The sequence below is a fragment of the Lepisma saccharinum genome, chromosome 4 (assembly GCF_977018435.1).
Source record: "Lepisma saccharinum chromosome 4, izLepSacc3.1, whole genome shotgun sequence".
Taxonomy (NCBI): domain Eukaryota; kingdom Metazoa; phylum Arthropoda; class Insecta; order Zygentoma; family Lepismatidae; genus Lepisma; species Lepisma saccharinum.
Genome location: NC_139232.1, coordinates 86017602 through 86036985, shown reverse-complemented (window position 1 = coordinate 86036985; position 19384 = coordinate 86017602). Strand labels below are relative to the sequence as shown.

The 19384-nt window shown below is 36.0% G+C and overlaps 1 protein-coding gene across 14 annotated transcripts in view; it reads right to left on the bottom strand.

Moving 5' to 3' along the window:
• LOC145986636 (uncharacterized) overlaps positions 1 to 19384 on the bottom strand; it is a 250937-nt gene that overhangs the window by 115319 nt on the left and 116234 nt on the right. For all 14 annotated transcript variants that reach the window (XM_083120899.1, XM_083120894.1, XM_083120895.1 and 11 more), the window contains exons 12-19: positions 12356 to 12421; positions 11566 to 11676; positions 10984 to 11052; positions 9406 to 9495; positions 8774 to 8875; positions 6499 to 6591; positions 5749 to 5820; positions 4955 to 4981 (exon numbers count right to left, since the gene is read on the bottom strand). In XM_083120899.1, the coding sequence (XP_082977025.1) occupies positions 4955 to 4981; positions 5749 to 5820; positions 6499 to 6591; positions 8774 to 8875; positions 9406 to 9495; positions 10984 to 11052; positions 11566 to 11676; positions 12356 to 12421 (630 nt within the window). The remainder of the gene's footprint in view (positions 1 to 4954; positions 4982 to 5748; positions 5821 to 6498; positions 6592 to 8773; positions 8876 to 9405; positions 9496 to 10983; positions 11053 to 11565; positions 11677 to 12355; positions 12422 to 19384) is intronic.

Below are 19384 nucleotides of genomic sequence, written 5' to 3'. Positions count from 1 at the left end.
GTCTAGTTGTGTTCTGACTAAAGCTTCAAGATTATGTATCAGAGTGTAATGATTTGTGCCATCCCCTTTAATTAAGAGCAGATCAATCGGAATTGCAGATTCATCATCAAGTGTACTGATTCTGAGAGGATCTATCAAGCAATTGTCACGGCCAGTGGAACAAATAAATACATTAATAGATAATTGTTTGCCATTGATATGCCTGGCCTTTTTTTCAAATTTATCAATGTTCTGAACAGACATTGGATATTCTAAACCCACCATTGCATCGTCAAAAATATGTTCATCTTGTTTGTAATAAATTATTCTCTGAGGATTCCTTAAAACTGGAAACAAAGCAGCTAAAATACACCACAAAAAGCATTTCTCATCATTATTTTCTATATTAACCACGGCTGTTTTGTTTTTAATATTGGCAGGTAATGGCAGATATGTAGATCCTTGTAATGGGCTGAATTCAGAAATATTAACATATAACTTGTGTGGAGATCCGCATAGGCCCCATCCAGACTCTTTTGCTGCAAATTCAGAGTGTTTAATATTCAATTGATCTATCAAACTGCTTATTATTTTGTCTGAATTTGCATTTGAATATACCGGTACAGTTTCTGTTATGTGGGGCTGTGTAAATTTTGTGCCATTTGGCTTCTTATATTGTGTAAACAATTTGAGGGACAGCTTATAAGACCCATTTTGTGCATTTAGAATTGCCTGCACATCAGGATTTATACTGTTCAAAAAAGTCTTAATACCACATCTTGGCTTTGATTCAAACCCGTAATCCCTTAATTGGCCATTAAAACTGCTATGGATGGGTGCATAGCGTGGCTGCTTTGCGGGTCCAGCATTAACAGGTGCTTCATGCTTTCTTTTCAGACCAGATGTAGAAGGTTGTGGGGGCAATGTTGATGACTGTGCAGAGCAAGTACCTTTATGTTTATATGTAAAATATTCCATGCTATATTTTCTATTGCATTTGGGGCATATTTTTGTGGGAGTTCTGTATTTGTCTGGGTTACAATTTTTTTGGTGTCTGGCCCAATTGGGGCTGGATATATTCTTATTGCATTGATTACAATATTTTTGATTCGGCATTTTTGTTGTTGTTTATTATATACAATTTCTTGGGATTCAAATCAAAATTCTATGCTTAATAAAAAATATCAGTTGGGTTCAGCTGTATGATTTGTATATTTCTTGTGTGTGTGTATGTGTGTGTGTGTGTTAATATTTTTAGCTTTGGTATTTATATAAAATTTCTTGGGGTTCAAATCAAAACTCTATGCTTATTATGACAGGTTGTAAAGCCAATAGCCCACAAGTGGAAAAAAAGAATAAATATTGATCTAAACTAACCTTCCGCAAATGCCTGCACAGACATGCATGTCTAGAATGGCAAAGACCTAGCACTGTGTTATGTATTGATTTTTGTATAACAGGCTAGGACAGATATAAGCCTGACCCTAAATAAGAGTGGATTACAACAAACAAGCTAGATGTAACAAATATCAAACAAAATATTGTTCAATATACCAGAAATATATTTAATATGAATTAAACCAAACAGGCCTGTAAGTATGAGAAGCACTGTAAAAACACATCTGTTCTCCTCAACCACTCTCACAATACTGGCTGATGCAATTTTGTTTGCACGCAAAGCTTCAATACTCGGGAATTTCTGTAAGCACTGACGCAGAGGAGAACCACTTGAAACATGCAAAGCAAAAATTCAATACTACCGTATCGGGAATTGCACACATTAATCACTTTGATCTAAACAAACACTAACACAGAGGAGAATCACTTGAAACATGCAAAGCAAAAATTCAATACTGCCATGTCGGGAATTGTGCACATTAATCACTTTGATCTAAACAAACACTAACACAGAGGAGAATCACTTGAAACATGCAAACATATAATATAAGAAATAGGAGGGTCACAGAGCAATTCTAGAGGGGCTCTGCATATTACATTGTTTTAATATTGGATAAAAAAATTGAACCTGGTATCCAATTAAACTTAAACCAGAAGTAAATATGTATGGGTGGGTATGGGTTTTAGCTTAATTTTAAGTGTGGCCAAAAAAAATATCAAGAGAGCCATATTTTTAACAAGTTTATGGACAACAATCTGACAGAAGTGCCTTTTGTAAGTGTGGACAAATCAATCTGAGGGGGCTCATCATTTCACAGGAACTTCCCGAGGGCATTTTTACAAAAATCTTGGATTAGACAGGGTGCTACACTTGAGCAAAAAGCTCATATGGGCATGTTGAGCTTGTTTTAAGTGTGGCCAATTCTGCCAGAGGGGGGCTCATCATTTATCGAGCTGGTTGTATCATCAATTACACTACTCGAACCGTTACTTCTTGGTTACAAGCGACGACTTTATCACTACGACATCGGCTAGTTATAACAATACTTGAATTTTAAAGTCCCCTGTAAATTTTAACTTCAGGTAGCATATTTATAGGAAACTATCCCCCACTATTTTCCGTAGATCCTCTAACCTAAAATATGGTGTCTTTCACAGCTTGTTTACGTTTTAAAAGATATATATTCTGAAGCTCTACTCTGATATGATTCTTCGAGAAATTATTCAGGGAGAACGGAATGGTCTGGTAGCGCATAGTGTGATATACTATATTATGTGAATCAGTGAAATATAATTTTAGAAAGGACTTGTAAAGGCTGTTGATTACTAGGTTTTCCGAAGGCAGATTCAAAGGCTGGGCATTTCTTAGAGCCTCAAAATGAAAATAATAATAATAATAATAATAAATAAGTTCTTTTAACGAATGTAAACAAAAGGAATCTCGAGACTTCGTTTACATTGTTGGTATTGGTATTAAAACTCACAAAGAAATCGTTTTCTTGAATATCATATCTTAAATATTTATCGAATATATGGCATTTATGATAATTTTATCAAAACATTTAGCTCTATTGACAACAGGTCATAAATTTAAAATCTAATTTGAATATATTTGTACAATGAAAACTATCTATAAATAATAGGTAATAGGTTAACATTTGAAAAGCAGATCCAAGAAGATATACACTATTCGTTGCATTTGCTACATTCTTAAAATTATTTTTTTTAGTCATGTGTTAACTACTCACGTAGGTTAGTCAAAAAGTAAATGCAATGTTTTTCTTTTCTTCCGTAGGTTGGCTGTACAGCTTTCTGCGCTCGCAAGCCGATAGATAGTATCGTTGTCTTCGCCTGTGCCAGGTTACAGCGTCAACACTTCAGTTCACTCTGCAGTGTTGCCAAGTAAACATGGCTGCGCCACTGTCCGTGTGCACCACAGAAGAACAGCGTTCTGTAATCCGGTTTCTGTGGTCTGAAGGTGTACCAGGAGCTGAAATCCATAGAAGACTTTCAGCGCAATACGGTGACAATATTTTACCAGTGGATTGAAAAGTTCAAAAGCGGTCGAACAAGTGTGAAGGACGAGGAAAGAGCAGGTCGTCCAGCCACATCCACTACTGATGACAACATTGAGTAAGTCCATGAGCTAGTTCTGAATAACCGACGAGTGATTGTTGATGAAGTGGCAAACCATATGCACGTTAGTCATGGTTCTGCGTATGAAATTATCCATAACAGGCTGAACTTTCATAAAGTCTGTGCGAGATGGGTCCCTAAAGAACTCACTGACGAGAACAAGCGAAATCGTGTGAGAATCTGTCAGCAATTATTGGACAGACTTGCTAACGAAGGTGAAACCTTTTTGAAACGAATCATCACTGGAGATGAAACATGGATCCACTACTTTGAACCTGAGAGCAAACGCCAGAGCATGAAATGGAAACACCCTGAATCTCTAGTGAAAAAAAAGTCAAGCGTCAACACTCTGCAGGAAAAGTGATTCTCACAATTTTATGGGACTCAGAAGGGGTAATTATGGAACATTATGTGGAAAAGGGGACAACAATAAACAGTGAACGATACAGTGATATGCTTTCGAACAAGTTGAAGCCTGCAATTCGAAGCAAACGACGACGTCGATTGTCGGAAGGCATTCTTTCGTTGCATAACAACGCGCGTCCTCATACGGCCACCAACACCGCTCAACTTCAGAATCTGGACTTCGAGGTGTTAGAGCATCCTGCATACAGTCCCGATCTCGCCCCGTCGGATTACCATCTGTTCGGTCTACTTAAAGATGCTTTAAGAGGCCGTCGATTCGACACAGATCAACAGGTGAAGGAAGCCGTCCATACGTGGCTTGCTGCTCAACCGAGAACATTTTTTTCTCAGGGTATCGGAAAGCTTGTGGAACGTTGGACCAAGTGTATTGAAGTGCAGGGGGACTATGTTCGAAAATGATATCATTGTAAGTTTTCTATTCTTGCTGTGAAAAAAAATGATTGCATTTACTTACATTATACATTACTTACTTAATAGTATAATTATAGTATAGTATAATTGAAGAGATAGTAAGAGAAACAACAATGCTAGAGATCGGTTAGTTTATGAAACTATCCAGCCCAGTTACTAACTTTTGGGTTATCTCCTTTCTTATTCTCACCCACAAAATTGCCAGGTACCTGGGCTTGCTTAGTGTTGATAGTTTCGGGGAGAATTTGTCTTGCTGAAAAGGAATTAGTTATTTTATGTAACCTTTATCCGGGGGAGAAGCAAAAGTTTTTCTCACCCCTTCATCCTCACCAAACAGTTGGCCCGGTGCTTGGTCTTGCCTAGTGGTGTCTTCCAAAAGAATGAGTCCTGCTCAAAAAGGAAATTACTATTTTATACATCATGATGTTTGATAATTGCAAGGTAGTTAATCGCGGTCGAGTATGAACACGATTGAATGAATGACTTTTGGGGGGGAGGGGTGCGTCGAAACGTATGGCAATTCTGCGCCCTGAAAAATACACGAGGAAAACATCCTCTTATCTAAAAGACGTTCGTTATACACACACAATTGGTCTTTACTTACCGAAATTGGTATCTTTTGGTCAGCAACCTAGGAAGGTAAAATATAAAAATTGTATTGGGAGACAAAATATTTTTACTTTTAAAGGTGTTATTTAAGTACTAACATTTTTGATATATCAATATTAATTGATACTATTATACAATTACCATTAATAAATAAATAATATCTTCACCAACAATTGATTTAAATCTATTCCCTGTATATTGGAGTTGCCCAACTATGAACGATCTCTCTAAATTTGTTTTTTATATCTTGTTGGGGCAAGAATAAATTCATTTTGCATTACCAAATTATAAAGTTAAGCTTAAGCTGTTGTGACGGCTGATATTTTATTGACTATGGAAAAGCCTAATTCAAAACTATGATTTTCGGAACGAACCCAAAAATAAATACATTTTACTAGATGCTAACTGCGAGACCCTAACACTTTCCCTGTACATACAAATGGAAAATTCAGCGTATCTATTTTGCCTGTACGTACATACATTTCTGGTGCGTTCTCTTGGCCAAAGAGAAAAAATGCACTGATTTTAGAATTTACAGTTGTGAAAAGGTTGTTACATCATAGCTAAAGAAGTACTAGGAATATTAAGTAGGCTACTTCATATTAGATATTTGTCTATCTTTAAGAAAAACGTTTACTTCAAATAATATTCAATATTATTGTTTTATTACAAGTTTCAATGAATTAAAAAGAAAAGTACAAAATATAAACGTCTATAAAATAGAAGTCACATAATTAAGAATATCGTGAAAAAATAGATATATTATAAGAGAAAGAATTAAAATATTACTTTACTGATACTTCCGAAATCAAATGATCCCATCAAAGAAGATAGTAGTTCCGATAACCTAAGGTTCACTGCCTGCAATAATTATAACAAAATGTTATATACAATCAAATTAATAGTTATTAACATGATGGTGGACATTATATTAATACACGTTTTGTCCTAGGTAATATGAGAGTATGATACAGTCACAGACACATCTGCGCTGTAAAAATCTCATTGAGTTTCAATGGGATAGTTACAACCCACAAGTTTCAATGACTGTACATAGAAATACTGATACTCGATAGCTTAAAAATAATTGTCAGAAATTTCACGAAAGTACTTGAAGATCTAATTGTAATTACAATGCAAAAATATACATGTGTATGTCTTTCCACGTAGCGTAATCACAAATGTAGTATTCAGCATATCAATTTTTCACGAATACGTTTTGTTCCATTGTTCAACTTTCTTGATGTCTGTTGTATTTGATTTATAATTGTAGACGAAAAGTTAAAATACACAATTAATACAATTATGAAAAGTTCAGAAGGAAGTTACTAAGTCGATGTTACAACCTAGCCAAGCAAATACAAGGAACACTACGTACTTCATACATACACATGATATCTACTTCAAAATAATACTCAAGATTATTTTAATATAATTCATTGAATCAAAAAGAACAACGTTCAAAAAGTCGCTGTCATTCAGCACAACCGAAGTTACATAAACTAATAGATACATTATAAATGAAACAAAAAAGATTACCTTAATGATATTTCCGAAATCAATTGATCCTAATTGATTCAAACTTATTTCCAAGATATCAGGAAGTGGTTCTGAAAACCTAAGGTTCGATGCCTGAAATAGTTGTAACAAAATATCATACTAAGTTAAATTTCTAGAAATTACGATAAATTTCCATTTATATTGGACATTATAACTTGTTACATTAGTTCTCGAAAGTTTAAAACAAATTGTTGGAATTCTTCTTTGTAGGTAATCAGTGGTGATTTATTCATTCTTGGTTTTGCACTTTTAACCACTGTTATTTTAAAAAAAATACCAACGTTTCGGAGGCTGAATCTGCCTCCGTCTTCAGGGTAGCGTGTAGTCTGTTAAATCATATGGTGTATATAAATGGTTGCCTTGGAGGATTATTCTTGGTGGCCTAGGCTCCACCTCGTCTGTCGATCACAAGGACCTCTATATACATAAAGTTGCCAGGAAGGATTATCAGTGGTCCAATCTCTACTTCGTCAGGTGGCCTCGTCAATACCTATTTTTGTATGTAGGTTGCCAGGAAAGATTATGTTGCGATAGCCCAGGCTCCACCTTGTCAAAGGATTGATGTTGTAGGATATCAACCCCAAAAAAATGAAAAATGAAAAAAATCTCCTTCAGTGCCGATTATGTGCTACTGTCAGACCCTGAATGGTTGTGGACGTACAGTTTTCCCAGTGCGTGTGCTACACTGATCATCCCGACAGACGAGGTGGAGTCTAGGCCACCAAGAATAATCCTCCAAGGCAACCATTTATATACACCATATGATTTAACAGACTACACGCTACCCTGAAGACGGAGGCAGATTCAGCCTCCGAAACGTTGGTAATTTTTTTAAAAAAATAACAGTGGTTAAAATTCCAAAACCAAGAATAAATTGTTGGAAACTTCACTAAAATTGTTCAAACAGTAATTGTTGTAATACAAACTATTTCTGCAATTGCCATAAAATATATATTCCATTAATTTGCATGTGTAATAATTTGTTTCTATTACTTTATTGACATACATGTATCACAATTACGTGGGTCGTTCAATATATAAGTTTCCGTATGCTGTAAAAATTTTTATTTTTAAGATACATTAGAAAACTATACATACATGTGTAGGAGGATCCTTCCTCACTTCTCCACACAATCCCCATAGATATTCAGGCATTTGTCCCACCGTTGCAGCAATTTGTCCATACCCTTCGCAAGAAAATCAGGGCTCTGGCTATTGAACACTATTCTCACATTCCGCTTCACTTCTTCATCTGTTTCGAAACGGTAACCTTGCAATTCAGACTTTAACACCGGAAAAAGATGAAAATCACTCGGCGCTAAATCGGGGCTGTATGGAGGGTGGGCAGCAGTTCCAACCCCAATACTTCAATTTTTTGTTGTGTTTGCACTGCTGAGTGGGGGCGAGCGTTATCGTCAAGAAGAATGACACCAGCTGACAGGAGACCTGGTCGCTTATGTCGAATTGTGGTTTTTCAGTTTATCCAATGTTTGACAATAACTGTCAGCATTAATTGTTCTTCCTTGTTCCAAAAAGTCCATAAGCAGAACGCCCTTAGCATCCATGCTTCTGAACTCCTTATGACGCGAGCCAGCGTTTCCGAACAAGCATTTACTTTTCGCCCTGGAGCGCATGCGCCTTCACGTCTGATAACGAATCGATTGTTGTTCCTTGTAGACGAAGGATGGTTCTTGTCAACCATGTGCTTCTTTTTAATGGCATTGCTTTATACAATATTTTATAGCACAGGGAAACTTATATATTGAACGTCCCTAGTAGTAGCAATATATGAATCATTTGATATTTTACGTATGGGATCATTGCTTACTATATACTGCATTATTAACCATAAAAACGTGTTAAAAAATATGCATTTGATGTGCATGGTAGTCAGAATATTTATACGTAATCTTACTCCAACAAATAGAAACCAATCTCACTTAGAAATCAGAGGTTAGAGTGTTTAATTAATAAATTCAAAGGAAAATAAATTTATCTGAATGATTTCTCCGGTTGTTATGGAAAAAAACATGTGCAGTAAAATTGCTGATATCACATCCAAACCCATTATACTATAATATTTTACAGTTTCACTCATGGGAAAGGTAATATTCATTGGCTTACCTCGAAAACATGTGTCATAGAAAAAAAATATCCGCAGTATAACGTAGAAACTTTTGTAATATATTGGTAAGGATTGGTCTCATTGGATCTTTAAATGTTACATTGAAATCATTACATATACATTACTTACATCATCCTCATCATGAAGAACTATAGCAAAGGTGTCCGCCAACCATTTTGATAATAGCTTTGAGTTAAAACTTGAAGCGAACTGTTCGACACCTTCACGAATCTGAAATGGTAATAATATTTCCTTGTTTATGACTAATCGATTATGAACATTAGTTCAGTAAAGAGTTGAGTATACCAATTTATAATTTACAAAATAATACATCCTGTAGGTGATGAGCTGTATCTTTGCGGATGAATCCTGATTAAGTCTGGATGCGCAGTAGCAAGGGGCGGAGCTACAAACTGCCTAAGTCAATGGGCATCGTTTCTCTCTTATGTTGCAAGACCTATCAACCATCCAAACGGCGAGATGGTAGCAACTACGAAAATGTATCTCTATCTCCACCCCCTTGTTTTATTTTTTGAACGGACAGAACATAATAAGTAACACATGCAAATAAAATCGAAACTCTGCAGCTTCTCTAAAATTTAGATCTCAAAATATAGGTTTCACGTAAAATAGTCAGTAATCTTAGAAAAAACTTCTTGTACGTAAAAGCTTCTTGAATATGCCACAAAATATAAGCCTTGAAGTTAAGAAATTGTTTAAATAGTTTTGTTCATGGTTTATTGCGAATAAAATATACCTACCTTTTTTATTTCAGCTGAGAACGACTTCATCAATTCATGGTAAATATCACTATTTACCTGCTGGAATGCCAATTCCTTTTGTGAAAGAATCTGAAAAAGAAACAATTACGTTAAGCAAATTTAATTAGTTCGTTTTAAACTACATATGTGTCGAAGATTTATGTAACACTTAACATGTAAATATACATACTATTTGCTTGTTTATATATATTACAGAAACGCGAGCTAAGGAAATGTTAAACTATTTATTTCTCCTGGAATGTACTTAAAAGTTAGAGCACTTATACATATTTTTATGTGTTTATGTGTGAGTCGTGGTAGTCCATTCGGAAGGGCGTCTTAGTGCTACGGGGCAGACCCGGATTCGATTCTCGGAGAGGCCGATTTCAGGAGGGGGCGAGGTTGTCCCAGCAATGTCTCTCCAACGAGCGGTTCTGGCGTTAACGCAGCCTCTAATAAATGAGTACATGGGAGACAACCCGAGGCAATAAAGGAGGCCTTAGCACGGTGGTGATGACATCATCCCAAGAAATGACCAAGACTATACATGTGTAGAGCCTTACCGCAACATCCTTTCATATGCCTTCACCGCATATACACCTAGTCTTACCATAAATACTATTACAAACTTTTGGCTTAGCTTGTATACAACTGATTTTCAATGCCACTAAGCACCAAAGAGACCAAGAGTTTTGTCTGTTATTCAGCCTCGGTAGACGAAGTTGGTTCTGTGAAGTGGAGTGTAGTTACTACGAAATATCATGTGGCAGTGAAAGTCCTTCACAAGATAGGGAAAATCAGCATCTGAGACTTTTGCAACCCTTACGAAGCTGAATATCAGTAAGATATTTTTTTACCCCACCATCAATTGATTCATTGAGACTAATACTGTTGATGATGGCCCAAGGCAGGGACGTCCTTCCAGTGTGAGATCCAAAAAGCGGGTAGCTCACCAGAAGCTTGTGAAAGATCTCCCAGAGTCCTCAGGCGTCATGGTCTGGTGGTGAGTGCCTTGTGAGTGCAAGTGACTTCCATTTCTGTGAAAATAGGTTCAAAACCTCTGCCAGAGTCTGCCAAGATACCGTGATGGAGCAGTTGTGAAGATTTAGCTAAGACATTGGTCAATAATTAACAATGGACCCTTCAGCAGGATTAAGCACCAGCCCCCAAGGCAAATTCTAACTAGAAGTGGCTCCAGAGGATGTGCTGGATATATTTTCTCTAACCAATTGAGTATCATAACCACTGCATGCTAAAATATACATGCTGTAATGGTGCCAGAAAGAGAAGACGGACAACCTGGATCGACCTATCCGTTTCCTGCTGCCCCCCCACAGCAAAGAAGAATAATAACAAATAATTCTCTTTTATTCCAAATAAGCTATTTTCTGTCACATTCGTGTACTTAAGGATAAACTTCGCAAAGTTGACATTGAATGGTCGAGAATAGGATAAATTTCTACAAGGTATTAAATTTATCTTAATGAGTATCTAACATACAGGTAAATGCATATGAATGACATATTGTAATCAAATAATACGTTCGTTTGTATTTTTCAAATATATAATAGTACATACCTCTGTTTCCTTTCCATTAAGGAATTTCAAGGCTAGATTAGCATATTTCCTCACCAACTTTTTATTTTTCTGCAAATGATAAATATCGTTAAACCTTTATTTCTCAGAAAATACACACAGTGATTTTTCAAATTATTATTTTATGCTTTATTTAAATATTTTGCTTCAGATTTCAATGCAAACTTCAAAATAACTCCAGTTTGAAAGTTTTTTTTTAAAATATTCTATCAATATTTTCTCTCGTTTTCACATAATGTTTTAAAATATTTTTCGTTTAGAAATTTTCAATTCCACGGTGTATGCCATATGGTGCGTATGGTCTTCGTAAATACTAAATACATAATAATTTCTAGTACATTCTCAGCTACTAAATAAATAAATATGTTCTGAATGATTAAGTGAAAAATAATGCTAATTAAAACTAGACTGTTATATGTAGGCTACAAGATATCAAGTTAGCAAATAAATTTTCCAATTTTTACTAAGCAGATAAATGTCCATGTACAAATAAGTCAAACATATGAATATAAGATTGACTATATCTAAAATTTAAGCCATAATAAACAAAGTATAAATACTAACCTCAATTCCATTTTCTTCAATTGCATTCTCCAGTAAATCTAAGGCAAAGTCTACATTAAAACGTGCCGCTTGCTCAGCCTTAATTAAAGCATTCTTCAATTCATTACCTCCCTGGAATGCAATCAAATAATACGTTCGTTTGTATTTTTCAAATATATAATAGTACGTACATTCTTTTAATATTAACACATAACTGATAAAAACAAACACTTTAAAATTTGAACATGATATACCACTAGAATAAACAATATACTTGCTAGGCTACAGAAATTCTTGTTTGACCAGTAGGCAATAAAACAACGGGGAATATAAATAATTTAAATCACTATCTTTCTGCATTCCCACTCACTGTAGCATTTAATTTTATAACACGCAATCCTTACGCTAAAGAATACTTCTCACAATACTCTCTTATTTTTGCACATCATTAATTCTTAATCTCTCCATTCTACTTTTATTTTTCAATAGGGTCGTAATTACAATAGCAAAAGAGGTGAGTACTTTCACATGTCAAAACACCTTGGCGTCATCACAAATAGACTAAGTTTACAAACAACTATATATTTTGACTTAAGGAGAGAGAGCACGTATTATGCTGGTATTATAGTAATTTTTTTGAAAATCGGTACAAATAAAGGATTGTTAGAAAATAGTGACAATTTCGTCAATTTGTAAAATAAATAGAGTTGAAGTTAGTGACTCACATAAAGATAATTCCAGTGAAGTGCTAAAGTTAATGAGTTTGTGTATAGTTACAGCGTATGTTAAGACTTACTGAGAACAAACTAACCTTAATCAATTTCTGAAAACTGTTTTCCAAATTGTCCACTGTGCTTGCCACTGCATCTTCCAATGGCTGAAAAATATATTTTCCAAATTTAAATTGTAATTAGTCAATGTACATCATGTTATTTCAAAAGTAAAACTAAAGAATTTAAGTAGTAGGGTTTGTGGTGGGGACAGCGCCACTTACAAGTGTAGAAAAGGCGAGGCTATTTGATTGAACAATCAGATTTGTTTACACTTAAAACAATGCCAAGATGGGGCCTGTACCCCAATTCTTCAGGTGTGATATGCTCTGATTTTTAAGAAATTCTGAATTTCTAGTGTAGAAAAGGCGAGGGCTCAACAGATAGATTTACCCATACTTAAGACAATGGCAAGAGGGGCTTATACCCTAATTTTTCAGGTGTGGAGGTTCGGGTTTAAGTCCTCATAAAATATGAAGCCTCCCCTGATGGCAAAATGATAATATTGTTGTCTTGTAAACAAAAGGCTCGGGGTTCGAGTCCTGATAAAATATTTAAGATTGAAATACATGTGGCAAAATAATATGTCCACAAGTGAGATTTTGAATAATTACTGCTAGTTGATAGCCCCCAAATCTGAAACCCTGGTAAAAAAATGTTTTACAATAATATATTGTACAAAAACTGAATTTCTCAATTTTCTTATTTCCTCATGTTTTATAACCACTTGCTCAATACAATAGAAGAAAAGTGGGTAGGTATAATTAATTGCCTCCATGCCTTGCCGGCACGCAAGAGATAAAATCTACACGCTAGAAGGGAATAATAATGATTTTTCTGTGCGATTCACTGAAGAGGTCATTAATCTTTCTGTGCGTGTAACATGTCTGTAACAAGGAAAATGTAACAAAGATTGAGACAAAGATACATATTTTCACACAGTGGCAATGAACTGCCCCCCCTTCATGCTGAAAGCAATTCTATTCTGATAATATGAGCCTAGGCAAAGACTTAGAAAATATTATGGCAGTTCAAAATCCAATTTTGTCTGCATTAAGGTCTCAGAACCCAGTAAAATGTGGGCATATTCCATATTGAGAAGTGTTAATAGTGTTGCATTGTAATCAGGGGCTTTGGGTTCGAGTCCTGTATAAGATTGAAATACATACAACTGCCCATACATAAGATATTCACTGCTAGCTGATAATACAGTTGAGGTTTCAAAGCTGGTAGAGTGTCTGGGGCCTCTCTGACAGCAAAGTGTTGGTATTATTGTTTTGTAATCAAGGGCCTCTGCGTTTGAATCGGGCTTCTAGAATTGCTCCGTGACTCTCTCATTTCTTACATCATAAACATATGATTTTTCACCTATGAGAATGACACTGCATATGGTGTCATCTGGTAAAGCCTCGTGAAATTCACAGATAATTTTAATGTTTGTCCTGTCATTCACCACAACCTGTTTTCTTTTTGAAGTGTTGATTACAAACATGGGTCTCCGTGCTTTGAATTCATCTGGTGTGTAATACATGTCAGTATTGCCTGTAGTGACCCTTTTGAAAGCCGAAAATGCTTCATATAATTTGAGGAAATCATCCTTGGACATGTCTAAATTGTAATTTTCTCTAGGAAAGACCTCATTTCTGCCATTTTTAAGATAAATGTTCTTGATGTTGCAGTTATCAAATTTACTTGAATTTTTTTCCTGATTGTTGTGTCTTCCAGTCTGAAACAGTACTACCACAAAATCAGGCATGTCGTATTGTATACTGGAGAATGAATTTGTAGCATCAAACTCATAATAAGTACCAGTTGCGGGCTTCTGTACACATTGATATGTATAAAATTGCAGAGGAATCTGTGGATTTTTTATTATATCTGCTTTGTATTTCAGAGCATAACTGGCTTCATATTCAACAACTGGGATTCTTAGCTCCATAGTCTGAATAATGCATCTGCCTGCATCTGGTAAGGTATTAGGCAGAGCTTCCCCGGTAGAGTTTATTGTACTGTACCTCATCAAAGCATTATTATCATTTGCAGCTCTTCTAAATGTGATTCTTAACCCGCCCTTCCACATAATTTCTTTGTAATCCGAGAAGAATCCTGGCAACAGACGCATGGGGAAAAGCACTGTGTGGTTTTTAGATAATATTTTATCACCAGCCTCAAATCCACCTATTTTGTAGTAAGAAGCCTCGGTTTTGGATAATTTTAGTGTGCCCAAAGCTGTGGAGGTAATGCCGGGATAATCCACTCTGTTTATAACAACACCATGCTTTCTGATCTCAATTTCAGAGAACAGATGCGGCACAAAATTATCCACCAATCTTATATTTGAATTTGCCGGATAATCTGTTCCATCGAGCTTTACAACATCAAATTTGATGTATAGATCTGCTCTGTGGGGGTGTATAAAGCCGTCCCCTACATCAAGATCAACCTCGATCTCTGTGTTGGGTTGATTTAAATTTGCAAATGTCCTCCTGTTTGGGGGGAATGATTGTAGCTCATAACTCTCAATATTTTCCATTGTATGTATTTTTATTTAAATATTAATTTCTATGATTGCAGTTGTTGTGGCTCCAGCAAAATCAACTAATTCTTCTTTTTCATTAGTGACCATCAATTCAATGTAATCTATTCTGTTATGGCACACAGGAAAATATAATGTTGGGGATGGATTGTAGATGATGGGCTCCATGAATTCAGAATTAGGTTTGAATGTTGCAATGATGCCGGTTTGTTTGTGAGTGCCTATGCTATTTGATTTGGTGATCATACCCTCGGCCACATTACAGTGAATATTCAGAGTCTCTATGGCTAAGAATTTGGGTATATTCATAGCAGTGTGTTTGATGCCTGCTTCAAGTTTTGTGTTGTTCTCAAATCCCAACAGCTCTCCTATAGTACCCAGATCCACTGTTTCTGTAGCAGATACAATCTCTACTCTGTGAGTGACAGAATTTTGACTTAACACTACACCTCTGGGTAATTGAGCATTTAGAGTGGATAGATTATATTGCCCTGGAGTGATGACAATTTTTTGATCCCCTACTGCAATTGTGTTGTTGTGGTGTGTAATATTAGGTATCAAGTACATGCCGTAAAATGCTCTGAGAGCTATTGTTTTGGGATACACTATATCATCATGCAATTTGAGTTTCAATATTGAATTTTGGCTGGTGAGATGGAATACCCCCATGATGTTTCAGATACCACAAGGCTTTTTGAAAATCTTCAATTGATGGTTTATTTATTTGAGACATATATCTGAGAACAGATAAACACAAATGTCCACAATTAACATCTTTGAAGTTTTGAACACGGGCATTATTGTAATAAAGATTGGGTGAATTTAGATATTTTATTAAATTTTCAGGTGGAACACCTCCAAATGAATCAAACACAAATGCCTCATTGTTTAAATATTTAAGATAACAGATCCAGTGAGTGCCCTGATTTTTGTACTCATCCAAATTAACAATGCCACACTCTTTGTTGAGTGGTTGTTCCGGTAAAGAATCAGACATGTACACACCTCTAAAATGTTTGATGCCCAGTGGCTTGATTAAAGCTTCAATATCTTGGTTTGTAAGCGGCTCTTGTTTTTTTTAAACTTATTCATGGCTCTCTTAACACCTTTGCCTTTTTTCTCCATGGCCAGGTTATGGCGCTTGAATTCATCTAATTCTGCCCTATTCTTCTTGGCATCTATTACTGTTTTTGCTATGGCAGCTGATCCCCCAGCCAAGCTCCCCACAGCCCCGAGAGCAGCTAAGATGGCAGGGATGGTAAATATGAATCCCCCTGTATGCAATTTTTTTCTTGATTGCTGTAATTTTTTTAATTGGGGGGTACTAAGCAACAATTTCATACCATGCCCCTTTGCAATACAAGAGCTTTTTTTCTTGCGCTGCTTTTTGGTCAAGAGACTGTCAATAGTTTTAAGAGATTTGAGACCTGCATAAGGTATTTGATACATAACACCCTTGGCCTTCATCGTAGGTTTATTATATACATATTCACAGCCCCCACCCCAGTTTTTGTTTGGTGCTCATAGCTATGGTGGTCCCCAATGCTGCTATTTTTTCACTCAAAGAAGCATCTTTGCTTACAAATCTACCGAATGCAGCCTCTTCTAATTTCTTGTCTGCAACATGTCTCTTGTCAAGATCAGAATGTGTGTTGTATGCTATGTCATGGTCTTTACAAGCAGCATCTAGGGGATTTACACCAGGATCCCCTCTGTTTAATCTATGATCCAATTTTGTACCGGGACCACAATATTGATAGCCTGGAATGTGTAGTTCAAATGGCAGCTTGTTCATAATGTCATTAACCAACCCCCGACCCTCAGAGACATTCCAAAATTTAGGTGGTAGAGTATTAATAATTTTTATAAGATATCCAATCCCCTTAGGGTCATTCACTATAAAATTAGACAATTTTGTGCTTATCATGTCCATAATTCCAACCTTTTCATTGTAAAAATTGTGGTTGCCAGCATTTTCCTCCCCAGCTATCACCAGCAACCTATCTACAAGTTTCCTGACATCATCAACCCACACAAATTCTTTGGGCAGGGTGTTGTATTGTTTGATTCCACTGCCAGTCTTGATCTGTGACCATATGGGCTTGATTAAGTTGTTGTATTTTGCTCCACTGCTAGACTTGACTCTTTTTTGTGTGGGATCATTGTTCTGGTATAGAGCATCTGATTTTATTAATATTTCTTTGTAATGCTCATAATCTTGATCTGTATAGCTGCCAGGCCTTTTCCTAGTCATCAGTTCCCACAACCCAGGTGTGCCGGGATATTTAACAAAAGCACCTTTTTCTCCGAGACGAGATTCTGAATAAACAATTATATCATCTCCCATAAAAGTTACTCTGAAATTGCCAATTCTATGTATGATACTACCATCAAGCTCTGTGTCAGCATATAAGCCAAACACCTCATCTTTGTTGTCTTTAGGTGTGGTTAAATATTTTTGAGCAAGAAGACCCAATTCAATAGGATCCTGAGTAGCTTCAATTCTTCTAGGAGCAACAGGACTAGGTGTATGAATACTGGAAAGTGGGGTGAATGGATAATCTAATATGTTTCTTGCAGCTACAGGTACAAGCTCTGTGATCAAATTTTGATTTTGCTCTGTAACAGTTTTGATATTCTTACCTAAATTATTAATAGCATCAATTACAGGCTGTTCTGTTTGTTTGTGTTTTTCATAAATTCCACGGTTCTCTGATTTCCATCCCTTAAATCTTTTTACAAGATAATCTCTTAACTTAAGATCATCAATGACTGGTCGTTTCATGGTTGTTTATTTATGTCTCAACGTCTAGAAAATCGTTGATTTTATTTCTGTATTTGCCAGTGTTAGGTGTTCTTGTCATATCAATTGTGACAAAGCCATAACTGTCCTGGTTCCAGCACTTGCTGCAAAATTTGGAAAAATCATTGTAGCTCAAGTCCCCACCTACATATTCATCATGTATGTGTTTGAGGTTGGTATGGTCTTGATGAAACACACATATAAAATTGCTGTTGTCTCGGATCAGTTGCTTCGGTATTTTTGAAAAAGTCTGTGCCAGGTAGAAGCAATCAATGTTTTTGTGTCGGCCCTGTGTAAAGAAATTTCTAACCTTGTTTTGATTATCCAGTATAATGTCATCAAACACAACAACAGAATTATCGAGACATTCATCAAGTGGCTTAACATCTGATTCAAAAGTGGCAATATCCAATCCATCATATAGCTTCATCAGCTGCTGATATTTTAATTGTTCCAAGCTCTTAGAGAAGACATACAAGTGCCTGTTTTTCCAGTCTAACCAGTTGGGTGCCAATAAAAAATTATCAACCATTAGTGTAGTTTTACCACAAGCAGATGGCCCAACAATAAGACACCTAATATTATCAGGCAGCAAGTTGCCATTTCTCTTAATCTGTTGTTCAGGTTCTGGCAGCCTTTTTATAACATCCCAGGTGCTCATATTATCACTTTGTCTGCATCGATCCAGCTGTTTTCCGGATGACCCAGCCATTTGACAAGTAACTTGTTGCCTTTTCTGCGGATGATTTTTTCTATGAGATATGTGTCGGGCTGTTTAGTTTTGCTGAGCTCTTGTTCATAGAATCGGCCTTTGAGAATTTCTCCTCGGTGATCTTTTATTATATATGTGTTAAGAGTCCCAGGTTTAACTTGAACTACTGTAAATAATTCGGTGCTCCAGTTTCTTGTAAAGCCTCTCTTGAATAAGTGCTTATATTTGCTGATTCTTACTTGATCGCCTACCCTGTATTTGGCTTTTCTTGTTGTTGGCTGGTATCTAGGATAATAAACAGTCCTGATCAATTTTTGCTCATCAGATGAAGTTACTTCAGAGGGTTTCATGTTGATTGTGGAATGAACCGAGTTGTTATATTTATGTAGAAGTTCTGGAAGAATATTAAGCCATTTATAATTACCTTGAAGTGTAAATTGTTTATACATAAGATTTTTTAGGGTTCTGTTGAATCTCTCTACAATTGAGGCTTTGAGATCACTGTAACTCGAGTAATGTTGTATTGACAGGCTTTTAATAAATTGTTGAAACACTGAATTATAAAATTCTTTGCCATTATCTGTTTGCAAATAGCGCGGGGATCTTCCTGAATGATTGATGATTGTCCTGATGGCTTCTGTAACACATTTTCCAGTCTTGGATTTGAGTGGCACAGCCCAGGCAAATTTTGAAATTGTATCTATCACAGTGGGTAGATACTTGTAGCCCTTGTTGATTTTGTCTAAGTTTTTCAACTGTCCACTTGACAACTCAATCAAGTCGCTCTGCCATAAATCATCTATGCCCTTTGTGACTACTGGAAGTCTCTTATAATTATGTCGGGCTTGTCTGTGTAATTCATCAACAATAATTTGTCTAGACATAATATGAAAACAAGAATATTGCAACTATGGGGTGTTCAGCAGCTGAAACTGCAGGATTTTCTAAATATAATTTGTCCCCTATTTGTATTTTAAATTCCAGAGTGCCATCATCTTCAGTATAGGCTGTTTCTAATG